This window comes from Sprattus sprattus (assembly GCF_963457725.1).
Source record: "Sprattus sprattus genome assembly, chromosome: 20".
In the NCBI taxonomy this organism is placed as follows: domain Eukaryota; kingdom Metazoa; phylum Chordata; class Actinopteri; order Clupeiformes; family Clupeidae; genus Sprattus; species Sprattus sprattus.
Window position 1 is genome coordinate 2,870,172 of NC_137918.1, and position 27,329 is coordinate 2,897,500.

Here is a 27,329-nt window from a genome sequence, read left to right on the forward strand (position 1 = left end):
CCAGACGGTATAGCTATCGTTTCCTTCCCTATTCTGTCAGCACTGGGCGCTATTTGAGGGATTAAGCATCGCTTTGGCGCTGTGAGCGCAGCCAGAGCCACTGGACATGATGGAGAGCAGAGATAACGGCAATGTCCGCCGAGGGTTGCTCGCATTAGGCTAGATTTCACAGGAGGAGGCTGTCTCGGTTGAGACATCTGCTTGGCGGGTATGGCCGAGCACAGCGATGAACAAAATAAACGGTTGTCCACTCATATGAACGGATTTAAGGCGACGGTGCCGAATAATAAGGAGACGCATGACGAGACACGGGTGTCGAACGGGGACTGTGAGGTGACTAAAGAGCACCTGGATTTAGAAGATCAGAGCCCCGAGGCCCCAGAGCCGGTGAGAGCTGTCACGGAATTGAAGGATGAGGACGCAGGTATCTCGCGGAGGAGCAGCCTCAAAAAGGTAACACAAACATACTCCCTCTGTCTCTCCCAATTCAATTAAAACAGACGTGCTTTATTGGAACGACACATTGTTTATAGTATTGTCAAAGCTTTCACAGGAACAGTAGAACGTAAATAGAGGAAAATAACAGAAATCAAAACATGTACTGTTACACTCCATAAACACACTTTCATATGAGGTTATATGCGTACAGAGAGAGAGAGAGAGAGAGAGAAAGACAGAGACAGACACACACACAAGTGCATGATAAGAAACAGATTGTGATGGTAGCCTAATTAATCTGAATAGATGTTGTGTTCACCACTGCGATATATTGGCTCCAATTCAAAACCACACAGTGGAAGGCATAATATAAAGTGGCACAATGAAAGTCTGTCAGTGATCTTAAAATAGCTTTCACTTTCTCCCTTTATACAATGTCTGTGGTGGGCAGTCCTCAGCACAGATAAAACTGACAGATAGCATAGAGCTTGGTTTCCTCTTAAAGCAATCAAAGGGTGTAAGAAGAAGTTTAACTGCTTCTATGCCATGTGGTTTCAGAGTGACACCTTACATGTCTACATATTTCCGTGAGTCAAGCAAGGCTTCCATCTCCATCTAGAAGAGTCGTGAGATCTGCTATCATCATGTCTGGTTTTGCGACAAATACGACACACTTAAAAGCACCATGCTGTCTTTTTCATACATTGGTCAGTCATAATTTGCCCCTTTTTCATCAGTGTAGACATTTGGGAAGACTTACTATTAATTTGCTGAGACTTTAGTTGGAGACGGAGAATGCTTTCTCTGTCTTGGGCAGTATGATCTATTTTCATCTTCATGGACCCACTGTTAGGCAGGGTTGACAACAATAGCATTTGTTGTCAACCACAATGTGTCTAGACCCACCATTTCCAATAGTGGAAAAGTGGTATTTCTGTTTGGGGGTTAAGTATGCCATCTGTTTGCATTTCTTACTTAGAATTTTTTTTTTATATTAGCGCTACATCATTCAGACTGCATTGCTTTAAAGTTACACTATGCAACAATTTGACACATTTTAGGTATGGTTTTATAGGCAACTAGTTTTGGTACCATCCTTGAATTTGTTTTTATAGCATATGGTCATGTGAAGGACAGATAAACACCTGTGTCTTGCCCACTAGCCATCCAAGATATGCCTATAGTTCTGTGTAACGGACTGGAACACCCTGCAAAAATGGAAGAAAAGCTTTCACACTCAAGAAATTGCCAGCTATACTGCCAAAAGTCACCAGTTAGTGTGTTGGAAAGCTTCTATCAGTGTCAGCTGGGCTGTTGGTGATGTTTGCAAGGTTTTTGCATGCCTTTTAGGTAGTTAGCTTACTAGTTTTGGAACAGAACTCCGTATTGCTGCTTGAACTCTACAATTATTTTCAAGGCGGTATTATGGAGTCTTTGTCCAACCCTAGCAGTAACTACCTAAAAGCATCCAGACGAATAAACACTACACCATTGCATGTTTTTGACAAAGCCCTTGTTTTTATAAACTGCAATGTTAAAATTTCTATTATTATAATTAGATAAATATATCGGTCCATTAGAATTGGATACAATTATTTTCAATAAAGGCTATACACTATCACACTATCGCCATGTTTAACAATGCTTGAGCCAGACACAACAGTGAGAGTAGATATTGGTCACATATCTTGGGGAACCTCAAAGTATTTTAAATTTATGTAAAGATTTTATTATTAATATGATTATATTCAGTGGTGGTTGCTACATGGTACAGTAGCTACAAATTAGTTGGCTTCTAAATTTCTCCATAGTAACATTACTGATGCTGTGCACCTTTATTTGGTGTGCTGGGAAGAGTATTGGTAAGGCTGGGGATTATGTTTTCAAAAACGGTGTTAGTGTTGAGCTGTGGGTACAGGCAGATGGGCATGAGCGCTACATTATTATTATAATTATTATTATTATTATTATTATTACATTATGGCCAGTTTCTTTGTAGGGCAGGCCACCCTTGAATCCCATGAAGTATGTTTGTGGCAGCAACAACCGTGAGAGTGGATATCTTTGGAAGCTCAGAGCGGTTTTTAATTTATGTAAAGAGAGAATTACGTGCAAGCAAAGCAATGAGCTCTGAGTGTTGTAGTTTGTTTGTTCCATGACTACAAAATGGAAATGTCATTTACCAAACTTACTGACACGAGTATAATGTGGTCAGCTAGATTCATGCCATTGATGCTGGCTAGCTTTTGGTGATTAATCACCCAGCTTTACTTAACAAAGCACTTCACAGATACCCAACAGATGCTTAATCCTAAAGCAGTCTTCGCCAGCCTGCCATTCGTGCTTCTTTGAGTAAGGCGTCTCTGTGTGGAACTGTGTGGCTTGACACTGTCACTTGCCGTTGTGTCTGTAGACATGATTCATGATTCATATAAATACACCACACGCTTCCGGTCCGCACCCTACCTTCCTGTAAAACACACACAAGTTCTCACATACTCTCATTCACACACAAACACACACACACACACACACACACACACACACACACACACACACACACACACACACACACACACACACACACACACACACAGACACAGACACAGACACACACACACACACATTGAGTGAGTCTACAGAAACGCATTAAGGCATTGTGTCAGAAACAGAAAACAACAAACTTTGTTTCTCTCTCCCTCTTTATCTCTCTCTCCCTCTCTCCTCTTGAATTACAAAAATGAAATCTCTCTCTCTCTCTCTTGAGTTACAAATCTCTCTCTATCTCTCTCTCTCCCCCCATCCCTCTCCTCTTGATTTGGCTTTCCATAGCGTTGAGGAGAAGGTGCTTGTGTGTACTTGTGTGAAGTTTGCACAGTAATCGTAGCTGACGGGACGGCCTGACACAAAGTGGAGGGCCCACCTTTCAGTACCTGATGGGCTATCTCTCTCATGGAGCCTGTTGTATGAGTCTCCACTTCCCAAAGGGACAGGTGACCTTCAGTGAAGATTCATTGCTACATTGTACAATAGCTACACATTAGATGGCTTCTAAATTTAATGAGGGGGTGTCACCTATTAGCTCATATTGTTGCTCTTAACATTACACATGCTGTGTTTCATCTTTTCTGTGGATGTGAAAGGCTACACCTTTATTTGCTGTACTGGGAAGAGTATTGATAAAGCCGGGGATTATGTTTTATAAAACGGTGTTAGTGTTTAGCTGTTGGTATAGGCAGATGGGCGTGAGCACTACTTAATGGCCAGTTCCTTGGTAGGGCAGGCCACCCTTGAATCCCATAGGGCAAAAAATGAAGGCCAGGATACAGACACGATGTCCATGTTTAAATCTCTGGTGGAAACAGGAATAGTGGTGGAGTACAGGTTCCACCCTTGACGGAGTAGGGGGGTTCAGTTCAGGGATGAATGCTGTGAAAGGGAGGAGACTGTTAATGACCTTGGCTAGTTGTCAACTGGTGAAATGGACGTTTTTTCGATGGTTTTCAAATGGTGTTTTAGATAAAGGGTTTTAAAAATCAAGTCTCCTCTTTAGTAACAAATCCCTCTCTCCCTCTCCCTCTCCCTCTCCCTCTCCCTCTCCCTCTCTCTCTCACTCTCCCTCTGTCTCTCTGTCTTGGTTTTTCTGTCCACCATTTGACTCTACCATCTAGCATGCCATTTTATTGGCATGACCACATGTTCTACAGTATTGCCAAAGCATTTGGATTGGGGGTGTACTCAGTATACACAAGATACATCAGACGAGAGCAGGGAAAAAAGTGGAAAACAAATCAAATAAAAATTGAATAATAATCATCAAGGAAGCAGGATATTAACAACAGCAAAAATGTGAATGTGAATTTACTGCCCCTCCATTTATTAAAAGCAGTCACGTATTGTATGGACAGTAGGATATGTGTGTCTGAGTCTAAGTCTAAGTCTAAGTCTAAGTGTGAGTGTGAGTGTGAGTGTGAGTGTGAGTGTGTGTGAGTGGGTGTGTGTGTGTGTGTGTGTCCGTGTACGTGTGTCCGTGTGTGTGTCCGTGTACGTGTGTGTCTGTGTGCGTGTGTGTCACATATTGTGCAGTGGAGGGTGGAGGCGATTTTCATTTTCTCTAGTGAGATGTGAGAGCCTCTCCTCACTGCTCGCCAGCAGGAACTCAGGGAGGACCTCGCCAATCTTGTTTTTCTCACACTGTGAGAGACAGACCTCTCTTAGCCACACCCACACACTTAGCTGCATCAAAGATCAGTTTAGAAATGAATAAAAGATTTCTTAACCCAGAAAGCCAGAAGCCTGCAGCGGAGCTGTGACAGACTTGCCTTTCTCTGACCACATGTGTGTGCTGGTTCACAAGCACGCATGCACACACACACACACACACACACACACACACACACACACACACACACACACACACACACACACACACACACACACACACACACACACACACACACACACACACATGTACACAGACACACACACACACCGGCACAAACGTATACACACATACTGTATACACACCTTTGCATTCATTTCTATCTCTAGGTTGCCATGGAAACTCTGCCTCTCTCTCTCTCTTCTTCCCCCCTTCCTGCCTCGTCCTTGTTCTGTTTCTCCCATTCTCCACATCTCTGGCCCCTCCCTCTCTCCTTTTTTTCTCTTGCTTTTTCTCCCCTCCCTCAATCCCTCTCTGTCTCTCTCCCTCTCCTTCTCCCTCTCCCTCTCCTTCTCCTTCTCCTTCTCCTTCTCCTTCTCCTTCTCCTTCTCCTTCTCCTTCTCCCTCTCCCTCCTCTCTCTTTGTCCTGCAGAGAGGAAACCCCTCTTATGTCATGTTCTCTGTTCTGTGTTCTGATTCTCATTCAAGTCTGCTGACTGCTGGGGTTTCTTCCTCACTCACGTGGCACTGCAGGAGTTCCCTCACCCTCTTTTTCTGAAACACACACACACACCAGTTCATTCTTATCCCCTTATCTGTGTTCTTCAACGACTGTTTTTGACACGTGTTCATTCTTAAAGGGTATTTAAAGCAGAATACCGAATAGGTTTCCTCTTTTCTGCACACACACACGCACACACACACACGTGTTTATTCTTAAAGGGTATTTCAATGCAGAATATTGGGTAGTTTTCCTCTTTTCTACACACATACAAACACTCACATACACCCGTGTTCATTCTCAAAGGCTGTTTTAATTATTTTTTTTTAATACAGTTTTCCTTGTTTTTAAGTTCTCCCACCCCCCCTCTTGGTATTTTAGGATGGCTTACGGCGCGGCCGTGACCGTAAGAAGACGGTGTCTTTTGGCGGGATGCCAGGCTCGCGTAAGATCAGCTCGGTGTCGGGCTGCCTGAGCCGCATGCAGGAGGGGAGCGAGTTCCGCAAGCTCCGCCCGGGGCTCCGCCTCTACAACCGCTACTTCCTGTTGGAGGCGGAGCAACGCGCAATCCGTTGGGAGCCGTCCAAGAAGGATGCAGGGAAAGCACGGATGCTGCTGGCCGAAGTGCGAGAGGTGCGCACGGGCCGCAACACTGACTTGTTCCGCGGCAGCGGCGTGTCCGAGCTGGTGGCCGACGACTGCGCCTTCTCGCTTGTCTACGGCAACGACTACGACACGCTGGACCTGGTGGCCAACTCTCCAGAGGTGGCCAACATCTGGGTCACGGGCCTGCGCCACCTCATCTCCCACGGCAACAGCACACACGCACACCCCGCTCACACGCACGTACGCGCAGCGGCGGAGGCGGGTCGTTTGGATCTGCAGCTCTCCTGGCTCTCCAAGGAGTTCTCTGAGCTGGTTGCCGTTGGCGACGAGACCAGGGAAGTCGATTGTGTGAGCATGAGGGAAGCCGCCGACTTGATGGAGAAGCTGACTCGTGGGGTGAAGAGCAGCCAAATCCAGCTGAGGCTTCGAGAGCAGCTCCGCATTGACACGTACTCGACACCTCCACACACGCCGCCACACACGCCCCCACACACGTCCGCCCGCGTCTCCTTTCAACACTTCACCCAAGCCTTCCAAGACCTGAGCACACGCCCCGAGATTTACTTCCTCCTCGTCCAGTTCTCCTCCAACAAGGACTTTCTGGATATCAAGGACCTGATGCGTTTCCTGGAGACAGAACAGGGCATGCCGCAGGTTAGCGAGGACTCCGCCCAGGTGGTGATTGACAGGTATGAGCCTACCCCTCTGGGCCGTGAGCTGGGGCGCCTCTCTCTGGACGGGTTCACCCGCTTCCTGGACTCGTCTGAGTGCTGCTTGTTCGACCCGCTCCACACGCACGTGTGCCAGGACATGACTCAGCCCCTCTCGCACTACTACATCAGTTCTTCCCACAACACACACGTGACGGAGGCGCAGGTGCCGGCCGTGAGCGGCATCGGCGGATACGAGCGGGCGATGAGGCTCGGCTGCCGCTGCCTGGAGCTGGACGTGTGGGATGGGCCGCATGGGCGGCCGGCCGTCAGCAAGGGACACACACACTCCGCCATGCACACACTCACGCCACCGCTTGCCTTCCGGGAGGTGGTGCAGACGGTGGCGAGGATGGCGTTCCCCGCGTCTGCGTCTGAGTATCCCATCATCCTCTGCCTGGAGAACCACTGCTCCACCGCACAGCAAAGGATCATGGTCCGCGATCTGAAGGAGGCCTTTGGCGAGCGGCTGCACAGGGGGTTACTCTGCAACAAGGACGGGTGCCTGCCCTCGCCGAACAGCCTGAGGGGGCAGGTTTTGTTGCTAGGCAGCAGACCCCTCCCAGACCCACAGCCTGGTTGCGGGGAAGGCGAGGGCGAAGAGGTTACCCAGAAGGCCTCGGGAGGCGGGGTGTCGTCTCGTCGGGTGCCACTGTGCCCGGAACTGTCGGAGCTGATCTCGCTGTGCCACGCCGACTCGCCCCCCAACAATGAGTTCCCGTCCTCCGCCGAGCCGTGCTGCGTGGTGGCGTGCTTCAGGGAGGCACTGGCCAGCAGGCACGTGGGCGACCGCAGCGCAGAGCTGGTGGAGCTGGCCAAGCGCCGGCTCCTCCGCGTGCGGCCCAGTCTGATGCGGGTCGACTCCAGCAACCCCGACCCGCTGGGCTTCTGGAAGGCCGGGCTCCAGATGGTGGCGCTGAACGTGCAGACGGAGGGCGCCACGCTGGACCTGCACCGCGGATGGTTCCGGCGCAATGGCGCCTGTGGCTACGCGCTGCGCCCGGCCATCATGCGGCAGCAGGTGGCGTACTTCAGCGCCAACGAGCGGGGGGCGATGCCCGGGGTGCCCCCCCAGACGCTGCACCTGCGGGTCATCAGCGGGCGCTCCCTGCCCAAACCACGTGGGGGCGGGGCCAAGGGGGACGTGCTTGACCCTTACGTTACCGTGTCGATCCACGGCATCCCAGCAGACTGCGCCGAGCGACGCACAAACACCGTGCCACAGAATGGCGAGAGCCCCGTGTTTGACCAGACCTTCCAGTTTCAGGTGAGCAGGAACACACACACACGCATACACACACACAAACACATAGTGTGACATTGTAATGTGTGTGTATGCCACTCCATAAAGACAGTGTTGTGTATGTTGCAGTGTTGAGTGTGTCTGTCTGCGTTTCTGTAGATGTGAGTGTGTTTTAGTAAATATATCAGTATCTGTGTAGATGTGTGTATGTGAATTATTGTATTTGGTTGTATGTGTGTTACTGTTGTGTCATTGAGTATAAGTGTGTAAACGCATGTTTGTGTTCTGCCCCAGGTGAACCTACCTGAGTGTTAATGAGAGTGTGTGTAACCGTGTGTGTGTGTTCTACCCCAGGTGAACCTACCTGAGTGTTACTGAGAGGGTGTGTAACCGTGTGTGTGTGTTCTGCCCCAGGTGACCCTACCTGAGTGTTAAAGTGTGTGTAACCGTGTGTGTGTGTGTGTGTGTGTTCTACCCCAGCTGAACCTACCTGAGTTGGCTCTGCTGCGCTTTGTGGTGCTGGACGATTTCTGCATCGGTGACGACTTCATTGGCCAGTACGCTCTTCCTCTGGACTGCATGCAGGCGGGATTCCGCCACGTGCCGCTGCTCACCGCAGAAGGGGAGGAGCTTCCGCATGCGCGGCTGCTGGTTCACGTAGCGATGACGGAGCGCCGGGGTGGGGGCAAGGCGCACAAGCGTGGCCTCTCCGTCAGGATGGGTCGTCGCAGCCGCCATTACATGCAGCTGCAGGAGCTGGGCCTCAGAGTGCTGGACGACATCTTCAAGATGGCCAACCATCCGCTTCGAGAAGCCACAGACCTGCGAGAGAACATGCAGGTAGAGAATGAAACTTCAGAAAACAAACTGTCATTGTGTCAAGCGGTGCAGAAAGACACAGAGTAGACAAAAACATGAATGTATAAAAAATAAATTACAATTGATATATTATATATATTTGTATATATTTTTCAAATGTGAAATGTGGTGTGAGGCCAGCCGTCAAACAGGCTAAATGTATCGTATTAAAAAGCTGACCTTTCAGGGGACTTACTAAATCAGTCATCTTTATTTATAGACCAGCTCATATACTTCAACCCAATTATGTCTATTTAGAGAGCACATTCAACCCAATTGTGTTAAGGTGCTCCACAACCCTACAAAAACGTACCTGTATATGAAAGGGGAATTTATGAGAGATTTGTTTCACCCTTTGAAACTGACTCATTGCTTATGTTTGTTTGAATGTGTGTGTGTGTGTGTGTGTGTGTGTGTGTGTGTGTGTGTGTGTGTGTGTGTGTGTGTGTGTGTGTGTGTGTGTGTGTGTTGTCTGCCAGGAGTCTTTAGAGGCCTTTAAGGAGCTGTGTGGTGTTTCTGCGCTGGCTAACATCACTCAGTGTGTGCTGACCCTAGGGTCAAGGGTCACGGGGTCAGAGGGCACGCCCCTGCTGCTGTTTGACCTTAGCAAACCTTACCCCACTATGCACCAACAGGGGGTGCTCCCAGACGCTCTGCGCAAGATCATCACTGTCTACCACACGGTGAGTGAGTGAGTGAGTGAGTGAGTGAGTGAGTGAGTGAGTGAGTGAGTGAGTGAGTGTGTGTGTGTGTGTGTGTGTGTGTGTGTGTTTGTGTGTGTGTGTGAGTATGTGTGTAGGTTTGATGTGTGTGTGGCTGTGTGTGTGTGCGTGTATATGTATACGCTCCCAGACGCTCTGCGCTGGGATCACCTCTATCTTCCACACGGAGAGAGAGTGTGTGAATGTAGGTGTTGTGTATGTTTGATGTGTGTATGGCTGTGGGTGAATGTGTGTGCATGAGTGTGCGCACCAGGACACCCTGTGCAAGGTCACCACTGTCTACATCACAGTGAGTGAGTGAGTGAGTGAGTGAGTGAGTGAGTGAGTGAGTGAGTGAGTGAGTGAGTGAGTGAGTGAGTGAGTGAGTGAGTGAGTGAGTGAGTGAGTGAGTGAGTGAGTGAGTGAGTGAGTGAGTGAGTGAGTGAGTGAGTGAGTGAGTGAGTGAGTGAGCGAGCGAGTGAGCGAGTGTGTGTAGGTGTTGGGTATGTTTGATGTGTGTGGCTGTGTGTATATCTGTGTGCATATGTATGAGCACCCGAACACCCTGTGCAAGGTCACCACTGTCTACGGTGGGTGAGTGAGTGTGTGTGTAGGTGTGTATGTTTGATGTTGTGTGTTTATGTAAGTGTTTGTGTAGTTTGCGCGTGTGTATGTGCATGTGTGTGTGTGTGTGTGTGTGTGTGTGTTCATGAGGTTATATCAGTATGTGCTTGTGTGTGTGAGTGGTGCGTGTGCGTATGAGAAAATGGGCCTCATGCAGGAAACAATTCAATTAAATTTTATTTATATTGCGCCGAAACAATTAAACTGTGTCAAGGTGCTTTACAAAGCCCAGGCCTGGACCACTTAGAGCAAGCACAATGGCAACCTTTTTTGGCAGCATTCTCTCCATTTCTTGGGCATTTGGCAGAGTATTTGCACACACCACAACACCTGCCCTTATATAGCATTAAGGGGGTATTACCTATGCTAGTAACAAACACATGCCCTTATATAGCATTTAGGGAGCATCACCTATTTTAATAACAAACACCTGCCCTTATATAGCATTTAGGGAGCCTAATACCTATCCTAATAACAATAACAATTCATGATCAAGTGGGATTCTTCATTTAGTACACCAGGGTAAGAGCAGTTGTGGATGGTTGAGAACATTTGTTATATCTCAACAGAAAATGTTATAATGTTAAATTGAGAATGTTGCTGCATTAGGCCTAATGTGTGTGGATCTGGGTGTGAATAATGTGTGTGTAAGTGTGTATCTGTGTGTTTGAACATATGTGTGTGTATGTGAGTATCTGTGTGTGTGAACATCTGTGTGTGTACGTGTGTATCTGTGGGTTTGAACATATGTGTGTGTACGTGATTTTTGTGTGTTTGAACATATGTGTGACTCTCACAGGAAAAGAGATATTTGCAGCTCCAAATACATTTAGGTCTGGTAACATCATATGGTTTACCACTTCTATTTATTTGTCTGTTTGTCTCTCTATTTATCTGTCTTTCTAATGGTCTGTGTCCGACTCTATCTGTTAGTCAATTTGTCTGTCTCTCTCTCTCTCTCTCTGTGCCTCTGTGTGGGTGTGTGTGCGTGTGTGTGTGTTTGTGTGCGTGTGTGTGTGTTTGTGTCTGACTATCTGTCTGTCTGCAGAGACATTATGAGAGGAGGCAAATCACTGATGGGAACATGATAATTCATTTAGATAGGCTCATCGCTAATCCTCGTTCTTGGATACCCCACCACCCAGCTTTGGCTTTCCATCATTTATATTACATTATATAATATTACATTATATTATATTATATCATATTATACTATATTATTTTATATTATATTATTTTATTCATATTTATATAAGGCTGGCTTTAGGTCTAGGTCTTTACTTCACTCAAAACTTGATGTATATACAACCATTGACACACACCATCAACTGTGAGGCCTTATATAGACAGGTGTGTAACGCACAGGTGCACAGGTGGACTCCACCAAGTTGTAGAAGCATCTCAAGGACAATTAATAAATAAGATCCACCAGAGCTCAATTGCAAGCATCCCAGCTAGGGGTCTTATGTAATTACTTATGTAAGATATTTCCTGGTCTTTTATTTTTTTTAGAAATTAACAAAACACAAAACATTTTTTTGCTTTGTCATTGTGGAGTAGTATGTAAAATCCATTTTAAGATGAGTCTGAAACATTCAAAATGTTGAAAACTTGAAAGGGTCTGAAAATCCATATGCACAGTATAGGTGTGTGTGTGTGTGTGTGTGTGTGTGTGTTAGAGAGAGAGAGAGAGAGAGAGAATGGGGGGAAAAGGTAACAATGCTAAGAAATTCCTAAAGTTCATTTCTGTTTATTCTATTGCAGGATGTAAGTATGGAAAACCTATTTTAAGCTGCATGCACACAGTTTATCTTACAGGATGAATTGCTTCTGGTTGCATGGAAACGGAGAGGAAGGGAGAGAGACAGACTGTGTGTGTGTGTGTGTGTGTGTGTGTGTATGTGTGTGTGTGTGTGTGTGTGTGTGTGTGTGTGTGAGTGTGTGTGTGAGAGAGAGAGTGTGTGTGTGTGTGTGTGTGTGTGTGTGTGTGTGTGTGTGTGTGTGTGTGTGTGTGTGTGTGTGTGTGTGTGTGTGTGTGTGTGTGTGTGTGTGTGTCCGCGTGTGTGTGTCCGCCCGCCCGCCCGCGCGTGTGCATGTGTGTGCTTCTGTCCGTATGTGTGTTGAGCTGTGTGTTTTCAGTCTACTCTAGCTCTGAATTGTAGTTGAATGTGGGTGTTTCTTGAATGTCCGTTAACTTGCAGATGATGCAGGCAAGCAAAGCAGTGGACGAGTCCGACGGAGTACACAGCAAGATCCTTCAGACACATCACAGAGGTGAGAGAGAGAGAGAGATTTGAAGACAGAGAGAGATAGACAGTGAGAGACAGAAAGAGAGAGAGGGAGAGAGAGAGAGAGATACGCAGACAGAGAGAGAGAGGGAGAGAGAGTCCACAGCAAGATCCTTCAAACACATCACAGAGGTGAGATGAATGGGGGAGAGAGAAAGAGTGAGAGAGAGAGTGGAAGAGAGAGGAGAGATGAAGGGGGTTCAGGCCCTGGGATCTGTAAAGCACCTTGAGACAATGGGCCTCATTCTCGATCTTTTTCTGTAATTCTTCAGAAATGTTTCCTACACGACTTTGCAATAACAACGTAAGAGAAACGCTTCCGCTGCATTCCCGCACACTTGAAAATGTGTTCATAAGCAGCCGAAGTCTTCTCAGCTGTGTTCCTTCCGATTAGTTTCTTAGATTGATGCGCATTCTCATGAAAGTGGATTTGCATACATACACGCCCCGCCAGCTCCTTATTAGGAGACGCAATTTTAGAAACGTGTGCTGTCGCAATCTCCCGAATCCACACGAAAGCAACTCGTAACAGGTGTTCATTAATAAGGTGGAGATCTTTTATTACGTTGAACTTCCGAAGTCCGTAAAACACATTTAAGTAGTCACTTTTTTTTTTTAAATCGAAAAATAGCCACCATTAGTGTGAAGACCGGTCACGAGTAGGAGTATAAATTGCAGTCAGTGCTGTGTAACGAAATGGCCACCATTAGTGTGAAGACTGGTCGCGAGTAGGGGTATAAATTGCCGTAAGTAGGCTATATGTCCTAGTTCTTAGAGAATGGGTTTAGTGTTTATTTATTTATTCACTTACATTTGCAGTATTCGTGTCCATTCACATTCAGTATTTTAGCAGACGACTTTGTCCAAAGTGACGTACAAGGGAGAGAACAGTCAAGCTACGAGCAATAGAGACCATAGTGTAACAATAAATACTACCTCGTAGAATTATGACTATAAATGTGAAACGTAATTGTAAATGATACAAATATTCTTGTATTTATTATTATCATAATTATTTCAATCCGAGGATGTCTGAGGAGTTTTTTTTAATGTCATTCCTCAAGGCGATTCCTCAAATAACCACAAGATGGCCCGTGGAATCGCATTTGAGAAGATTCCGGCAGAGTTACGACTGCTATTTCGCGTTCTGAAAGTCGTCTGAAGTTCAGAAGAAAAAACTATGGAGAATGGCAAATGTTTTCCTAAATCCACCGAAGTGGAGTTCCTTCTGAAATCCTTCTGAAAGTCCTCCCAACTGCTGTCGAGAATGAGGGCCAATGTCATTGTTTTGCCGCAATATAAATACCATTGAATTTAATTGAACAAATCTGTAGGTTTGTCGAGATTGCTTGGAGTTGGAGCTGACATCACACACACACACACATCACTGTTTCACCCCACTGGTTCCTCTGTTCTTATTACTTCTCCTCCTCTCCTCTCCCTCTCTCTTCTACATCTTGCCTCATAGCCTACACACACACACACACACACACTCTCACTCACTCTCTATTGGTGACCCATTGTGTGGTATACAGGTGACAGGTGACCCAGTGTGTACCCAGTGTGTACAGGTGACATGGTAAACCCAGTGTGTGTTATACGGGTGATATGGTGACCCAGTGTGTGGTATACTGGTGATGTTGTGTGTTTTCTCAGCAATGGAGTTCCACGAGCATCTTCAGTCGTTAGCTCAGAAGGAGGGACTTAAAGGCAGGAAGCAGAACAAAGCTGTGGAGAGTTTTTCCTGGAACATCACCATACTGAAGGTAGTTATACACACCACCCACACACACACACACACACACACACACACACACACACACACACACACACACACACACACACACACACACACACACACACACACACACACACACACACACACACACACACATAAACTCACTCATATACACAGACACACAAATTGAAGGTTTCACCTGCAACATCACCATACTGAAGGAAGCTATATCTCAGTGTGTGTTCTTCTTCTTCTCTCTTTGCCATGTTTCCAGGGGCAGGCTGATCTGCTGAAGCACGAGAAGACGGAGGTTCAGGAGCTTCTGAAGCAGCTGAACTGTGCAGCGCAAACAGCTAACCTTAGCCTATGCACAAGTGCCGTCAGAGATGTGAGAGCCAATCAGGGCGCTTCTGATGAAGGCTTAGATGTGTGGTAGCCAATCAGAGCACAGCAGCAGTACCAGCAGCCAATGTTAGCATTAGCAAAAGTACAGTCAGAGATGTGAGTGGCCAATTAGGACACCTGCTGATGGAGGGTAAGATGTGTGGTAGCCAATCAGAGCACAGCAGCAGTACCAGCAGCCAATATCAGTATTAACACAAATGCAGTCAGAGAAGAAGTAGCCAACCAGGACCCTCTGGGGGATCGTTAGATCTGTGGTAGCCCATCAGAGCACAGCAGCCAACTTTAACTCAACTACAACCACAGTTATGGTAGCAGAAGCCAATAAGCTCCTCACTCTGACTGCCGGACAGTAGCCAATCATCAGCATAAAACACACTTGAACTCCGCTGGAAGAGCTGCAGCTACCCCCCCACACACACACTTCACCAGTACTTTCTATCAATCAAGATACCTGCCACATCCCCCCCCCCCTGGTCAGAGACGTTAGGCCCCCTGGTCAGATGCATTTCCCCCCCTGGTCAGAGATGTTAGGCCCCCTGGTCAGAGGCATTTCCCCCCCTGGTCAGACGTTAGGCCCCCTGGTCAGAGACGTTAGGCCCCCTGGTCAGAGGAAAAGGGGCAGATGCTATAGAGACGATAACTGGCATGTTCCTCTCCTTATTTTACGAGACTTTAGGCTTGCAGGGCTAGACATAACCTGGCAAAGACTTGACCTTTCAGTCTTTCATACTGACATGTTCTGGTGAAGACACACAGTCTAGCCCACATTCTGACATGGTTGGGTACTGATGCATACTGTAATATATGCCCTTGCTAAAGGAGTGTCCTGAAGAGAAACTGAGTGTGCATTCGGATCTATGAATGTGGGAGAAATGTTTACATACATGCTCAGTCTCAGCTTTGGTTCCTAAACACACACAGACTCGTGACGCACGCACCCACATACACACATGAGACTATCATAAGATTGAGCCTGGTTCTGCATTTCAGTTTGTATTGGGAGAATATATTTTTTATAGATATTTTTATGTTGTTACGTGGCTTAGAAATGTCTCTGTATAAAATTACCATACAAGTTATTTGTACACCATTGTGTTGTTCATTAAAGTAAACCATTATGAAGATGCAGTACTTGCAGACAGGCACACAAGGCGAAAGATCATGATTTTAAACACGGCTGTTGCCAACCTCATGTAAGAAATTATGGTCTGTGGCTCCAAGTCTATATTCTGGATCAACTTTCCTGTCATTATTGTTTGGATGCTGTTTTTAAATATATCAAAAACTAAATGTAAATAAAATATCCTTTCTTACATTTGCTTCCTGTGTGATCAGTGCTGCAGGTAAGGCATCGGTAACAGGTGGGAAATAAAACAGGAAATGGCTGTAGAGAACGGGACATATTTAAAGATGTTAAACTGTCAGAGGACTCCAGTACATGACACAGCTACCTCAGGCAACAAACCTTGATGCGATGTTTCACACAGAAATGGAATAGGTATAGGGCTGCCATAACTTTGATATATGGACAAATTGGCATATTTTCAGAATACTGCGTTTTCGGAATACAGGGCTTTCGGAACATTGACATGGCACTGTCTCTTTGACATCTAAAGTTGGTTAGGTGATATTTATGCAGATAATCCAAAATGTCTGTCAATCTTGTCATGGTGACTTGCAAAGTGTTTCAACAGAAGAAATGTGTAAAAAATGTGTGTTGGACACACTATACTTCTATCCTTCCAACATTAATAAATGTTTCCTACAATTCCCTTGTCTTTAATCTACCTGTTTTTTTTTTTGATGTAACAGGGACGGTACACAACAGAACCCCCTTTTACCTAAAAGTGACACTCTACTAAGACCTATAACCAATCACGATCTAATTCTTTATATAGCAGTGACAGAGTGATGGTGCAACCTTGCTTCCTGAGCACTAACTGTAGCTACTCCCTCATGATGATTAGGCAGACGCTTTTAATCCAAGAATTGATTAGGAACAACAATCAACCCACAGGCTGATGGTACTGAAAAAGTGGTGGGAGAACTGCTCTTCTGAACGCACAGAGGAACACACGCACAGAAGAACACACACGCACAGAGGAACATGCACGCACGCACGCGCGCACACGCACAGAGGAGCGCACAATCAAGGTTGTAAACTTGCACTAGTAAATCTTTCGCATACAGATCGTGTGTGTGTGTGAGTTTGTGCTTACGTGGTGATAGTAGTGTGTGTGTGTGTGTAGCCATCATGACACTAGCTATAGGTATGAGCATTTATTGATCTGTAGTTGAAGACTCCAGCAGGGGGAAAGGAGCGAGGGGGTTGATGTCACTTCCCCTCAACGGCTAAGACCAGACACAGTAACCATGGTAACCACAGGAAGTGACAGGACAGTAACTCAGGACAAAAAGGTAAATGACATCCACATAAAATGTAAAAAAAGAGAAGTCACATCATCAATGAAAAACATACAATGAAAAAGAAATGTGCTAAGTTTTTAAATAATTAAATATATTTCGAGGATGGTAATCAGAGTTAAAAACTTTCATTTAAAAAAATAACCAAAACACAAAAAAAAAAAAAAAAAAACTATGATCACAGATCTAAGTATCATCCAGGCACTGAGCCAATCACAAAGGGTGTGTGTGCGTGTGCGTGTGCATGGGACAATGTTGAAGGAGACAAGGGCTGGTAGCATATCTATAGTATACTGAATTAGCGTCGGAATGAAGACTCCTTCAACCAACAGACAAACAGGTAATTACAGTCATACAATCATTTATAGCGAGCTAGAGAGCGAGAGAGAGAGAGAGAGCCAGAAAGGGAGAGAGGGAGGGAGGGAGGAGAGGATAGGAGAGGAGAGAGGGTGTTAGCGGCGTCTACCGAACATCTCCCCATAAACAGAGGCCAGCAGTTTCTCCTTCCCTCCTCTGTGAGTGACAGTGAAGGAGAAGACCTGCCCTGCTCTGGACAGCTGGTAAGAGACGGGGCTTATGGTACAGAATATAATACAGACAGGGCTTATGGTACAGTATATCATACAGATAGGGGTTAAAGGTCGCGTCCCAGACTGTAGCCAATAGTGAAGCGGATCAGGGTCAGACCAGGTCCAAATGTTGACCAGATCGGGGTGGGGTTAGAGGTCGGCAGGGTTAACGATGGTGAAGTCGGAGTCTTTGCTGTGGGTGCTGCCCTCTTCTGGGCTGGATGACCCAGGGGTTGTGATGGCCAGTGGGTCATGGAAGGTAGGCTTGATGGGCGTGCCCAGACTCTCGGCTGGTGGAAGCATGCCATTGCTGTCGCCATCACCATCACCGTCGCCGTCACCGCCGCCGTCACCATCAGCATCACCATTGTCGTCCTGAGAGACCAGGATGTAGTCATCCCAGTTGCGGCCCTCAGCTACCTGTGGACCCAAAAGCCAGAGAGTGTGTGTGTGAGAGTTTAGTTAGAAATGGGTGCAAGAGTATGTGTGTGTGTGTGTGTGTGTGTGTGTGTGTGTGTGTGTGATATTGTGAGTGTGTGTGTGTGTACATGAGCGTAAGAGCATGTGTGTGTGTGTGTGTGTGTGTGTGTAAATGTTACCTGTTGTTGGGGTATCGTTGGGGGCATGTCCCTCACAGTGTCTGTGTCCTGGTGAGATTCCAGCTCCTGCTCCAGAGGCTTCTGCTGAGGTGAATGTGTGTGAGCGTGTGTGTGTGCTTGAGCGTGCATTTGGGCCTGTGCCAGAGCGTGTGCAGCAGTGGAACAGTAGTGATCGTCAGCGATGGTGAGTTCCTCATTCTCCTCTGCTTCCAGCTGACTCTGGTTGAAGCGCAGCGCCCCCTTCAGGATATCCTTAATCTACACACACACACACACACACACACACACACACGGTGACAGACTGCAGGATTTTGTCTAGTATTTGTGTGTGTGTGTAATTTAGATCATACCTGCTTTAGTCCAGCCAGTGACACTAAAACCTCATCCTCCTTCTGCAGATGCTCCTGCAAAATCACCTCCTGGATTTTACCTGATGTCAAGGTCAAGACAAAGACAGTGCATTGATTGGCTGTTTATTCAGCAGAGTGCATTATGATTGGCTGTTTATTCAGCAGAGTGCACGATGATTGGCTACTGTGCTCACCGATGTGCACATTCATCATCTTGCCACAGTATTTGCTCATGGCCTCCAGGTCATTAATCTGACCCTGCAGAAATGACACCTGGGCCTCCAGCTCCTCCTGAAACACACACACACACACACACACACACACACACACACACACACAAAGAGAGAAAGAGAAAAAAAAGAGAGAGAAACAGACACACACTCCCAAACAGACAGAAAAACACACACAAACAAACATGATTTAGATCAATAGATAAATACAGACTGACAGAGAGAGAGAGAAAGCGACAGATAGAGGTGTGGTTGATTCTGACCGTGTCTCTCCTGCCCACAGTCTTGCTGTGGGATCGTGAGCGGCTGATGTTGAAGAAGGAGTCTTTCTTAGTGGCAGAGAGGGGTGGGGACGAGGTGCTGGAGTCCCGCCCTCTTGACGCAGGGAGAGGCGGGGACGCCATGGCATGATCACGCCCACTAGACAGACTTTCAATACTAGGGGAGGAGCTAACCGTTCTCGAGGAGTATCCTGAGAGAGAGAGGGAGTGACAGAGAGGAAGGAGGGAGGGAGTGAGAGAGGTGAGAGAGGGAGGGAGGCAGAGAGAGAGAGGTGAGAGAGGGAGAGAGAGAGGGAGTAGGGAGAGAGGGAAAGAGAGAGAGAGAGGGAAGTCATGGTAAAGAGAGAGAGAAATGAAGGATTCAAGGAGGGAGAAAGAGAGAGAAAGAGAGTGTAAGTGTAAGATGCATGTGAGTCAGTACTTCGAGTACTTGAGGACAAGAGTACAAGACGTGTGCGTCAAACAGAGCAGCATCTACACGTGATTTTAAAAGTGATTTTCTTTAGATTGTTAGTGATCAGTGAGGCCACACCAGTGCACACTGGAATAGCCATCAGCTGCAGGAAACTCAAACTGAAGGAAGAGACCACAGAAGCAGAGAGAAGAGAAGACGGCTGGTGCATTCAAGTGTGTGTGATTCAAGTGTGTTTGATTCAAGTGTGTGTGATTCAAGTGTGTTTGATTCAAGTGTGTGTGATTCACACTGGTGATTCGAGTGTGTGTGATTCAAGTGTGTGTGATTCACACTGGTGATTCTTTCTACCCCACAAACAAGCAAGCCAAACAGCAGCACTGCATGCCTCTTTATGATGTGCCTTGCAAACACACACAAACCTGGCAGCCAAAACACACACACAGAAGGGCATATACCGTAAATCCTCAAATAAAGACCGGGATTCAATTAGACGCCGGGCTTCAGATAGTAGCCGGGTGTGTGGTCGATACTGACAAATAAAGACCGGGCCCCGAATACAGGCCGGGGTAAAATAAAGTAGCCTATTTTACTGTAGCCTACCGGCATCAGTCCATCGGCACAAAGTAGAAATCCCAATTTAATTGAATGCATTTCATGATTACAAGTTCTCCTCATGTTTAATGTTGTTCGCTAATTTCATGGGCTGTTTGCATTAAAAAAATACATTTTCCCACGTAGGACTACTAGGCGAATTTGTTATTGTTCATGAAGGCAAGTCTGGCAATTTGTTATTGTTTAGGCTAAATGCACGTATCGTAGCCTACTGTTGTTTATCTGTAACGCTTTAGTTGGCTAGGTTACTTTGTCCAGAATGGATCATAAAGCAGTTGACTATGGCTCTAAATTTATAGAGAAGGTGTATGCTGAAGAACATTCGGGAGAAAAGCAGTTTGACATTGACCCGAGACGAATTCGATACGGGAAGAAGCTAAATAATGAACTGAATGCAGCCAAAAAGACCAGATCCCGACTAGCAGGTGGAGGTAGGAAGAAAGTTAGTTAGGAAACCAGCCTCGACGAATGGATTTTTTCAGTCCGTGATAAGCATAATAGAGTGTCTAGAAAAATGATTAACAAACAAAGCTTTGGAAATCTTTTCCTCTGTGACTGACAGTGGAGACCATAACTTCTATGTTTATTGTTACGTTGACACTGCACATAAAGCGCTACGCAATGTGCAGGAAATGTTGCACGCATGCAATGAATGATATAAGCCTACTTTAATTATGCCCATTATTTGATTTAAATACCGGTAATAAAATTATATAACAGAAGATAAGTAAGAAATAAAGGCCTGCCCCTAATACAAGCCTGCCCCAAATAAAGGCCGGTGCGCTGTGCGGCCTAAGTAAATAAAAGCCCCGGCCACTATTTGAGGATTTACGGTATACATAATACATAGCATGCACTAACTGCGAGCTTGCACACACACACATAGACTCACACACACAAACACACAACCACGTGCGCTGACACATTGGTGCTGATGCAGTAGCCATGGCAGCAGTTACCTGGGGTATCAGAAAGAATCTGGGTAGGGAGAGAGACCTGAGACCCACTACAGCCTACATCTGCAGGACAGGAGAGTCAGTACACACAGTCAATACCCACACTCTCTCTCTCCATCATGAGAGTCAGTTCACAGTCAATACCCACACTCTCTCTCTCCATCATGAGAGTCAGTTCACAGTCAATACCCACACTCTCTCTCTCCATCATGAGTCAGTACACAGTTAATACCCACTCTCTGTCTCGATCATGCACATGCACACACCCAAATACAAATACAGGGAAATACAGTCACACGTTTGAATGTACACACCATACTTATGGTATTTACACACACACACACACACACACACACACACACACGCGCACACACACGCGCACACACACGCGCACACACACGCGCACACACACACACACCCTCTCAATGTTGCATTTAGTAATGTTATAAAATAGTGCTGTGTATAAATATATATATATATATATATATATGTATATGTGTGTGTGTTTGCGCCTGTTCACCTTTGCTCAGCTGTACAGGCATACTCTCAGACTTGAGCAGTCGGTGTGACTGCGTCTGCGTGTGCGACACGGCTGAGTGGGAGGGGGTGGGGCCAGCACTGGCCGGATCCGATGAGTGGCGGGTGGCTGCAGGGATGGGCGTGGCCGACAGCACCTCGCTGTTGATTGGTGAGATGCCACTGGTGGCTCCGCCCGACATTGCTGGGGAGATGAGCTTGCGGCCGAAGCTCAGCAGAGAGCTGGAGACTTTGTTGATGTTGAGAGGGGGGGCCCTAGTACTCGCACTACTGAGAGGCAGAAAAGAGAGGGAAGAGAGGAGGAGAGAGGGAAGAGAGGAGGACAGAAGGAAGAGAGAGGAGGACAGAGGGAAGAGAGGATGAAAGAGAGGAGGAAAGACAGAAAACAGTGATCCTTCTTTCATTCTATTCTTTATTGGTCAACATGAATTAGGTGGGAAAAGAAAGATGCATGGAAGCAAGGTGCACAGAACTAGATAATAATCATTTAACACACAGACACACACACAGACACACACACACACTTACCGTGTCTTATTGAACATTTCAGCTCCACGGGTTTTGTAGTAATCAAGGTTCTGCTGGAACTGATAGTTTACTGGCCGAGGATTATTCTACAGTGAACAAACACAGAAAAACTTTTACTTAAATTGTGTGTCTGTGTGTGTCTGTGTCTGTGTGTGACGGTGTGTGTCCTTGTCTATAAACATGCATGTTCGGCATGCTAATAATACAACACATTAAGAAAACACTTACTCTTAAAACATTTCACAAGCCAGGTCAGTTTATCTGAATCTAATTTATTTGACACTAGTGAATAGGGTCAGGGTGGTTGAACAAGTTATACATGTAGAACAATTCATCCAGTTAACCAGACAGGAAGTGTTTGTTTAGTTAGGTAGTTTGGTTATTTGATATTCCCACACTACGCACAAATGTGGTCCACAGAGTGTAAACGCAGTAAAAGCTGAACATACATGTCCCTAAGCAGCAGAGCTTGGGTGTGTGTTTGTGTGTGTGTGTGTGTGCGTGTGTGTGTGTAAGGTGTTTGTGTAAGGTAATTGTGAGGTGTGTGGGTCTCTAAGGAACATTGCTTTGTTCAGTAAAGTGTGTGTTTGAGTGTATTTGTAGCCTTAGTCCTCAGTGGAACTGTGCTTCCTCCAGAAGGGTGTGTCTGCGTGTGTGGGTAGGCCTATATTATGGTTACATTAGGATGGCTACGTTTATAGCTTGCGTTTTGGGCGCACCACAATGCCAAGCAGTTTGTTGCGACTGTAATGGCATATTTCATTGTGGGGGTGATTGATAGCTTAAGGCTTACGAGACACAATATCCTATATGCCGTTTTTTTTTTATTATTTGAACTGTTTGCAGCTAAAGGCTAGGCCTAATGCAGTAGGATATTTATTTATTTTGTTTAATATTTTTTTCTGCCTGTTGTTTCTTTTGACTCATAAAATAGGCATTGTCTGATAGAGGCTATCAATAAAGGTTCATCTGTCGCGGAATTGTTTTTTTCCGATGTTTCACTGAGTCCTCTCTGTCTCTATCTCTCTCACACACACACACACACACACACACACACACACACACTAACGGAAGCAAAAAAGTTTAAATTAAGTGACGATCCATCCCATGTCGCGTCTCCTTGCAGCACCGCAAACCTGCAAGCTATGAGTCAGCTGTCAGTATTGGAAGAAGCCTTAACGTCTCGTAGATTAAACTGCCTGGGTTATTTTGTTTCGTTAGGCTATTAGTTATATTTTAAAACAGCCAGTCATTGTAGCCTACCACTGGTGGAATAAGGAATTTCAAAGAGATGATGGAGTGATTTGACTCAGAAGTGACATTGGGCATTGGCAGCGGGAGATGTTCAGAACAAGTTAAACTTCTAGCTCAGTAACATCAATAGCTAAGAAAGAAGGTAAGTAAAATAGTCTGAAAACTTTGACTAGTGTTGGCAAGTGTTGGGGTTGTTACAGTATATAGCCTACAAAGCTGTGAAATTTCGGAATTAATAGGCTCGAGTCGGCGTTTCCTTAATAGGCTTTCTTTCATTTAGCAAAATAAAAAACAGTAGGCTATATTACCATATTATAATGGTGTACCAAATTGCGTTTTATTACAATTATAAAAAATGTAGGCCTACTAGCCTATGGTAAGGTCAGGTTTGCCGATGTGCTTGGCTATTTTTTCTCCCTGTGCATCGATCAGAGACAGACACTTCACTGATAATATTCTGGGGATAGGCTACAACATAGCCAATAAGCTATCATACTAGGGACTTTATCCTTTAAATATCTTTGCGGCATTGATCAGTCTCCTTTCAAGAACAGGCAAGAACTTGTCAGCCTCGCGTCAGCGTCCATACCTAAAAACAACAGGCCGATGGCTGACAGATCACGCGTTTTGTGATGCGGTTGCGGATGAAATAATAGCCCATCCGCGCATCTCTAGTGTGTGTGTGTGTGTGTGTGTGTGTTTACGCCTTTGGGTCTCAGGGGAACAGCGCTTTCTGCTGCAGGATGTGTGTTGTGTGTGTGTGTGTATGTTCATAACTCCTCATGGGAACATCTTGAGATCTATGTCTATGTCTATGTATCTATGTTGGAGTGCTTATAAATCCCCACGGCAATAATATGACGAGAAGAGAAATATGGCCCTGGAACAGTCGGGAGTGTGTGTGTGTGTGTGTACCTTTGGGTCTCTCAGGAAGAGTGACTTCTGCAGCATGGAATGGATGTCTCCAACTGGGGGATAGTGCATGAGGAGTCCTAGACACGTCTGGAAGTTACTGGCAATCACTGCAACACACACACACACACACACACACACACACTTATTAACACTTATTGAACCCGTACAGCAATACCATGTATACAAACACACTGACACTTACAAACCAAGGCAGGTGTGTGTGTGAGTGTGTCTGTGTCTGTGTGTGTGTGTGTGTGTGAGACTCACATGCGTCTCTGATATAAAGCAGCATGGCAACAAACACATAGTCCACCAGGTCCAGAGTGATGCTGTCAGCGAACAGAGCATCCCACACCACCAGCAGGTCCTGCAGAGGGAACTCTCTACCAAACAGCAGCCGCACCCAGCGACTACAAAACACACACATGCACATCATTCACATATTATATACACCCACTGCACATACTTACTTTAATAATGCACTCACACACTCACTTGAACAAAGGCAGATTCAACATACACACACACAAATTACACACAAGTAAGTACATACTGCACATAAAGGTTTACACACAGTGGATCTGTTGATGAGAAAAGCAGATACAAACACACGCCATCATTAATATATATATGGCTTGGTAAACAAACACACACACACACACACACACACACACACACACACCACGACATTGTTATCTCCCCTCTGCAAAACCTTTCACACTGTCTAACCAGTGATGGCTCTATTCCCTTTGCACACGTACCAATGAAACACATATCACAATAAATACACAAACAGAAACACACACACACACACTTCCCCAGCACACACTCACATGCCGTAGATCTGCGGCGCTATCTCCAGGCGGTTGAGGTGCATGTACAGTTCGATGTCATGCTTCTTCACCAGCTGCTCCTGGATGCGGTTCACTTTGGTAACTACGGCAACGGATGGACCTGCATCCTGCGGCCGAGCAAAGGGCATGCTAGTCATCATCTCCTCTTTGCCCTGAAAAACACACACACACAGTTATTCACACACATATGCAAACACCAATACCTAAATTGCATATTAGTCTAACATAAATGTATTCGTTTGTGTTAGCATACGTGTGTGTCTGTGTGTGTGTGTGTGTGTGTGTGTGTGTGTGTGTGGTCGGGACTCACCTTCCTGACCTCCCGTTCATAGCTGGAGAACCAGGGTTCAGCAGTCTCCATCAGGTGAGAGAACATGGCACTGGGTAACAAACACACAGGGTCCTGTGACATGCTCAGGTGGTCATGTGATCACACCAGAGGGTGAGACGTGTTCCTGCTCTACTCCGATGTGCTTCACAATATATATATATATATATATATATACAGTATGTGTGTGATTGAACACCTAATTAAATATGTCACTTGATACAGGGTGGAATATATATATATGTGTGTGATGTAACGCCAAATCAAATTAAATATGTGACATGATACAGGGTGCAAGATGATAATTATTATATGATGAGTACTTACTAAGCATCGTGTTCATGGAACATGGGATTCAACAACTCCTTCATGTCTTCACTGCAAAGGCATAATTGATTAAACACACACACAAAGGCGTAAACAATCAAACACTCAAACACACACACACAGACACAAAGGCGTACAATCAAATTCACACACACACACACACACACACACACACACACACACACACACACACACACACACACACATAAGTGCAAACAATCAAAGACACACACCATTTTAATATTGACGATTCGTGACATTGACTCTGATGTGTCTGTTGCCGTGGAGCAGTTGGGACTAACCTGGGATTGGCGGTTTCACTTGCGTGCTGAAAGGCCTGGTGATCACAGTGCAATACAAACACTATGGGAGCCAACAACTCGTGCATGCCCTGCAGAGATAGGGTTTAGTAAGCAGTGTGTGTGTGTGTGTGTGTGTGGCTTAGTTACACTATAGGAGCCAACAGCTCATTGATGCCTTACAGAAATAAGGGTTGAATGTGAAGAGACGAAATGTCATGGTAAGTGTGTGTGTGTGAGAGCGAGAGAAAACGAGAGACAGAGAACTAGACAGAGATTGTGTGTGTGCATGTACCGCTGCTCATCTGTGTGCGAGTGTGTGGTGTGTGTGTGTGTGTGTGTGTGTATGTGTGTGCACGCACCTCTGCATATCTGTGTGTGTGTATGTGTGTGTGTGTGTGTGTGTGTGTGTGTGTGTGTGAGAGAGCAAGAGAAAACGAGAGACAGAGAGCTAGACAGAGATTGTGTGTGTGCAGGTACCTCTGCTCATCTGTGTGTGAGCGTGTGTGTGTGTGTGCACGCACCTCTGCACACCTGTGTATGTGTGTGTGTGTGTGTGTGTATGTGTATGTGTATGTGTGTGTGTGTGTGTGTGTGTGTGTGTGTGTGTGTGTACCTGTTTGTAGAGCAGCTGCTGGTTCTCTCTAGCGTAACAGAAAAGAATGTCAGTGAGTTTCGTCCTCACGTCTTCCTCCTGGAAATACCTCATCTCTGGAAACCTGATCACAGAAGTGAGAGTGTGCATGTGTGTGACTTGAAATTATTTGCATTGTAGAAGTATTAGTGTGTGTGTGTGTGTGTGTGTGTGTGGGTGAATGTGAGTGAGTGGCCTCACGTTCTCATGACGTCTTGTTTGATCATCCCCCTCAGCTCCTTGTCTTGAAAGAACTTATTCCACAAACTCTGTAGACGCAAACAGGAACACACACACGTTCATAACAGGAGACAGAACAGCTTTTGAGCGACAGAGCAGCTTAAGTGTTGCGGATGGGCCCCTGCTCACAGTCAATAGGGTCATAGGTCATAGTTAAAAAAAAAAGTGTTTGTTTTGTTCGGGCAGACCACTTACATTCTCAATCATATCTCTAGACTACCACTATTGCGATATGACTGACAAGGCAAGTTATGCCGCAAACACTACACAGGCGTTTAAGAATCTATGCTCAGCTACACAGAGGTCATAGATCAGAGGTTATAGTTCAGGGTCACACTCACCCCTTCATCCTGCGATAGAGGGTTGTTTACCACCAGGTCCTGTTGGCCAGCAGCTTTCCGTGGGTTTGTAATGTGCTAGAGGAAAAACACACACACATTCATTCATTAATTATTAATAATAATTTAATACACATACACGTTA

At 45.9% G+C, this 27,329-nt stretch overlaps 2 protein-coding genes across 3 annotated transcripts in view; one reads left to right on the top strand and one right to left on the bottom strand.

The window, feature by feature from the left end:
- Positions 1-210: 210 nt before the first annotated feature.
- On the top strand, positions 211-14,525 carry LOC308382050 (inactive phospholipase C-like protein 2; the record flags this gene model as incomplete). Its single annotated transcript, XM_080859733.1, has 7 exons — positions 211-453; positions 5,703-7,904; positions 8,361-8,720; positions 9,218-9,421; positions 12,265-12,337; positions 14,008-14,117; positions 14,364-14,525. 7 exons carry the CDS (start codon positions 211-213, stop codon positions 14,523-14,525), a joined length of 3,354 nt encoding a protein of 1,117 aa, XP_080715859.1.
- Positions 14,526-16,693: 2,168 nt separating this feature from the next.
- Positions 16,694-27,329, bottom strand: part of tbc1d5 (TBC1 domain family, member 5) — a 19,899-nt gene continuing 9,263 nt past the window's right edge. Inside the window, exons 6-22 of one of the 2 annotated variants that reach the window (XM_080858826.1) lie at positions 27,188-27,262; positions 26,808-26,875; positions 26,589-26,691; positions 25,976-26,064; positions 25,674-25,724; positions 25,329-25,398; positions 24,998-25,170; positions 24,432-24,574; positions 24,165-24,271; positions 21,996-22,081; positions 21,451-21,737; positions 20,934-20,993; positions 18,930-19,138; positions 18,631-18,727; positions 18,437-18,516; positions 18,087-18,344; positions 16,694-17,907 (exon numbers count right to left, since the gene is read on the bottom strand). In XM_080858826.1, the coding sequence (XP_080714952.1) occupies positions 17,638-17,907; positions 18,087-18,344; positions 18,437-18,516; positions 18,631-18,727; positions 18,930-19,138; positions 20,934-20,993; positions 21,451-21,737; positions 21,996-22,081; positions 24,165-24,271; positions 24,432-24,574; positions 24,998-25,170; positions 25,329-25,398; positions 25,674-25,724; positions 25,976-26,064; positions 26,589-26,691; positions 26,808-26,875; positions 27,188-27,262 (2,226 nt within the window). In that variant the 3' untranslated portion in view covers positions 16,694-17,637. The remainder of the gene's footprint in view (positions 17,908-18,086; positions 18,345-18,436; positions 18,517-18,630; positions 18,728-18,929; positions 19,139-20,933; positions 20,994-21,450; positions 21,738-21,995; positions 22,082-24,164; positions 24,272-24,431; positions 24,575-24,997; positions 25,171-25,328; positions 25,399-25,673; positions 25,725-25,975; positions 26,065-26,588; positions 26,692-26,807; positions 26,876-27,187; positions 27,263-27,329) is intronic. The other variant, XM_080858827.1, reaches the window with a different exon arrangement.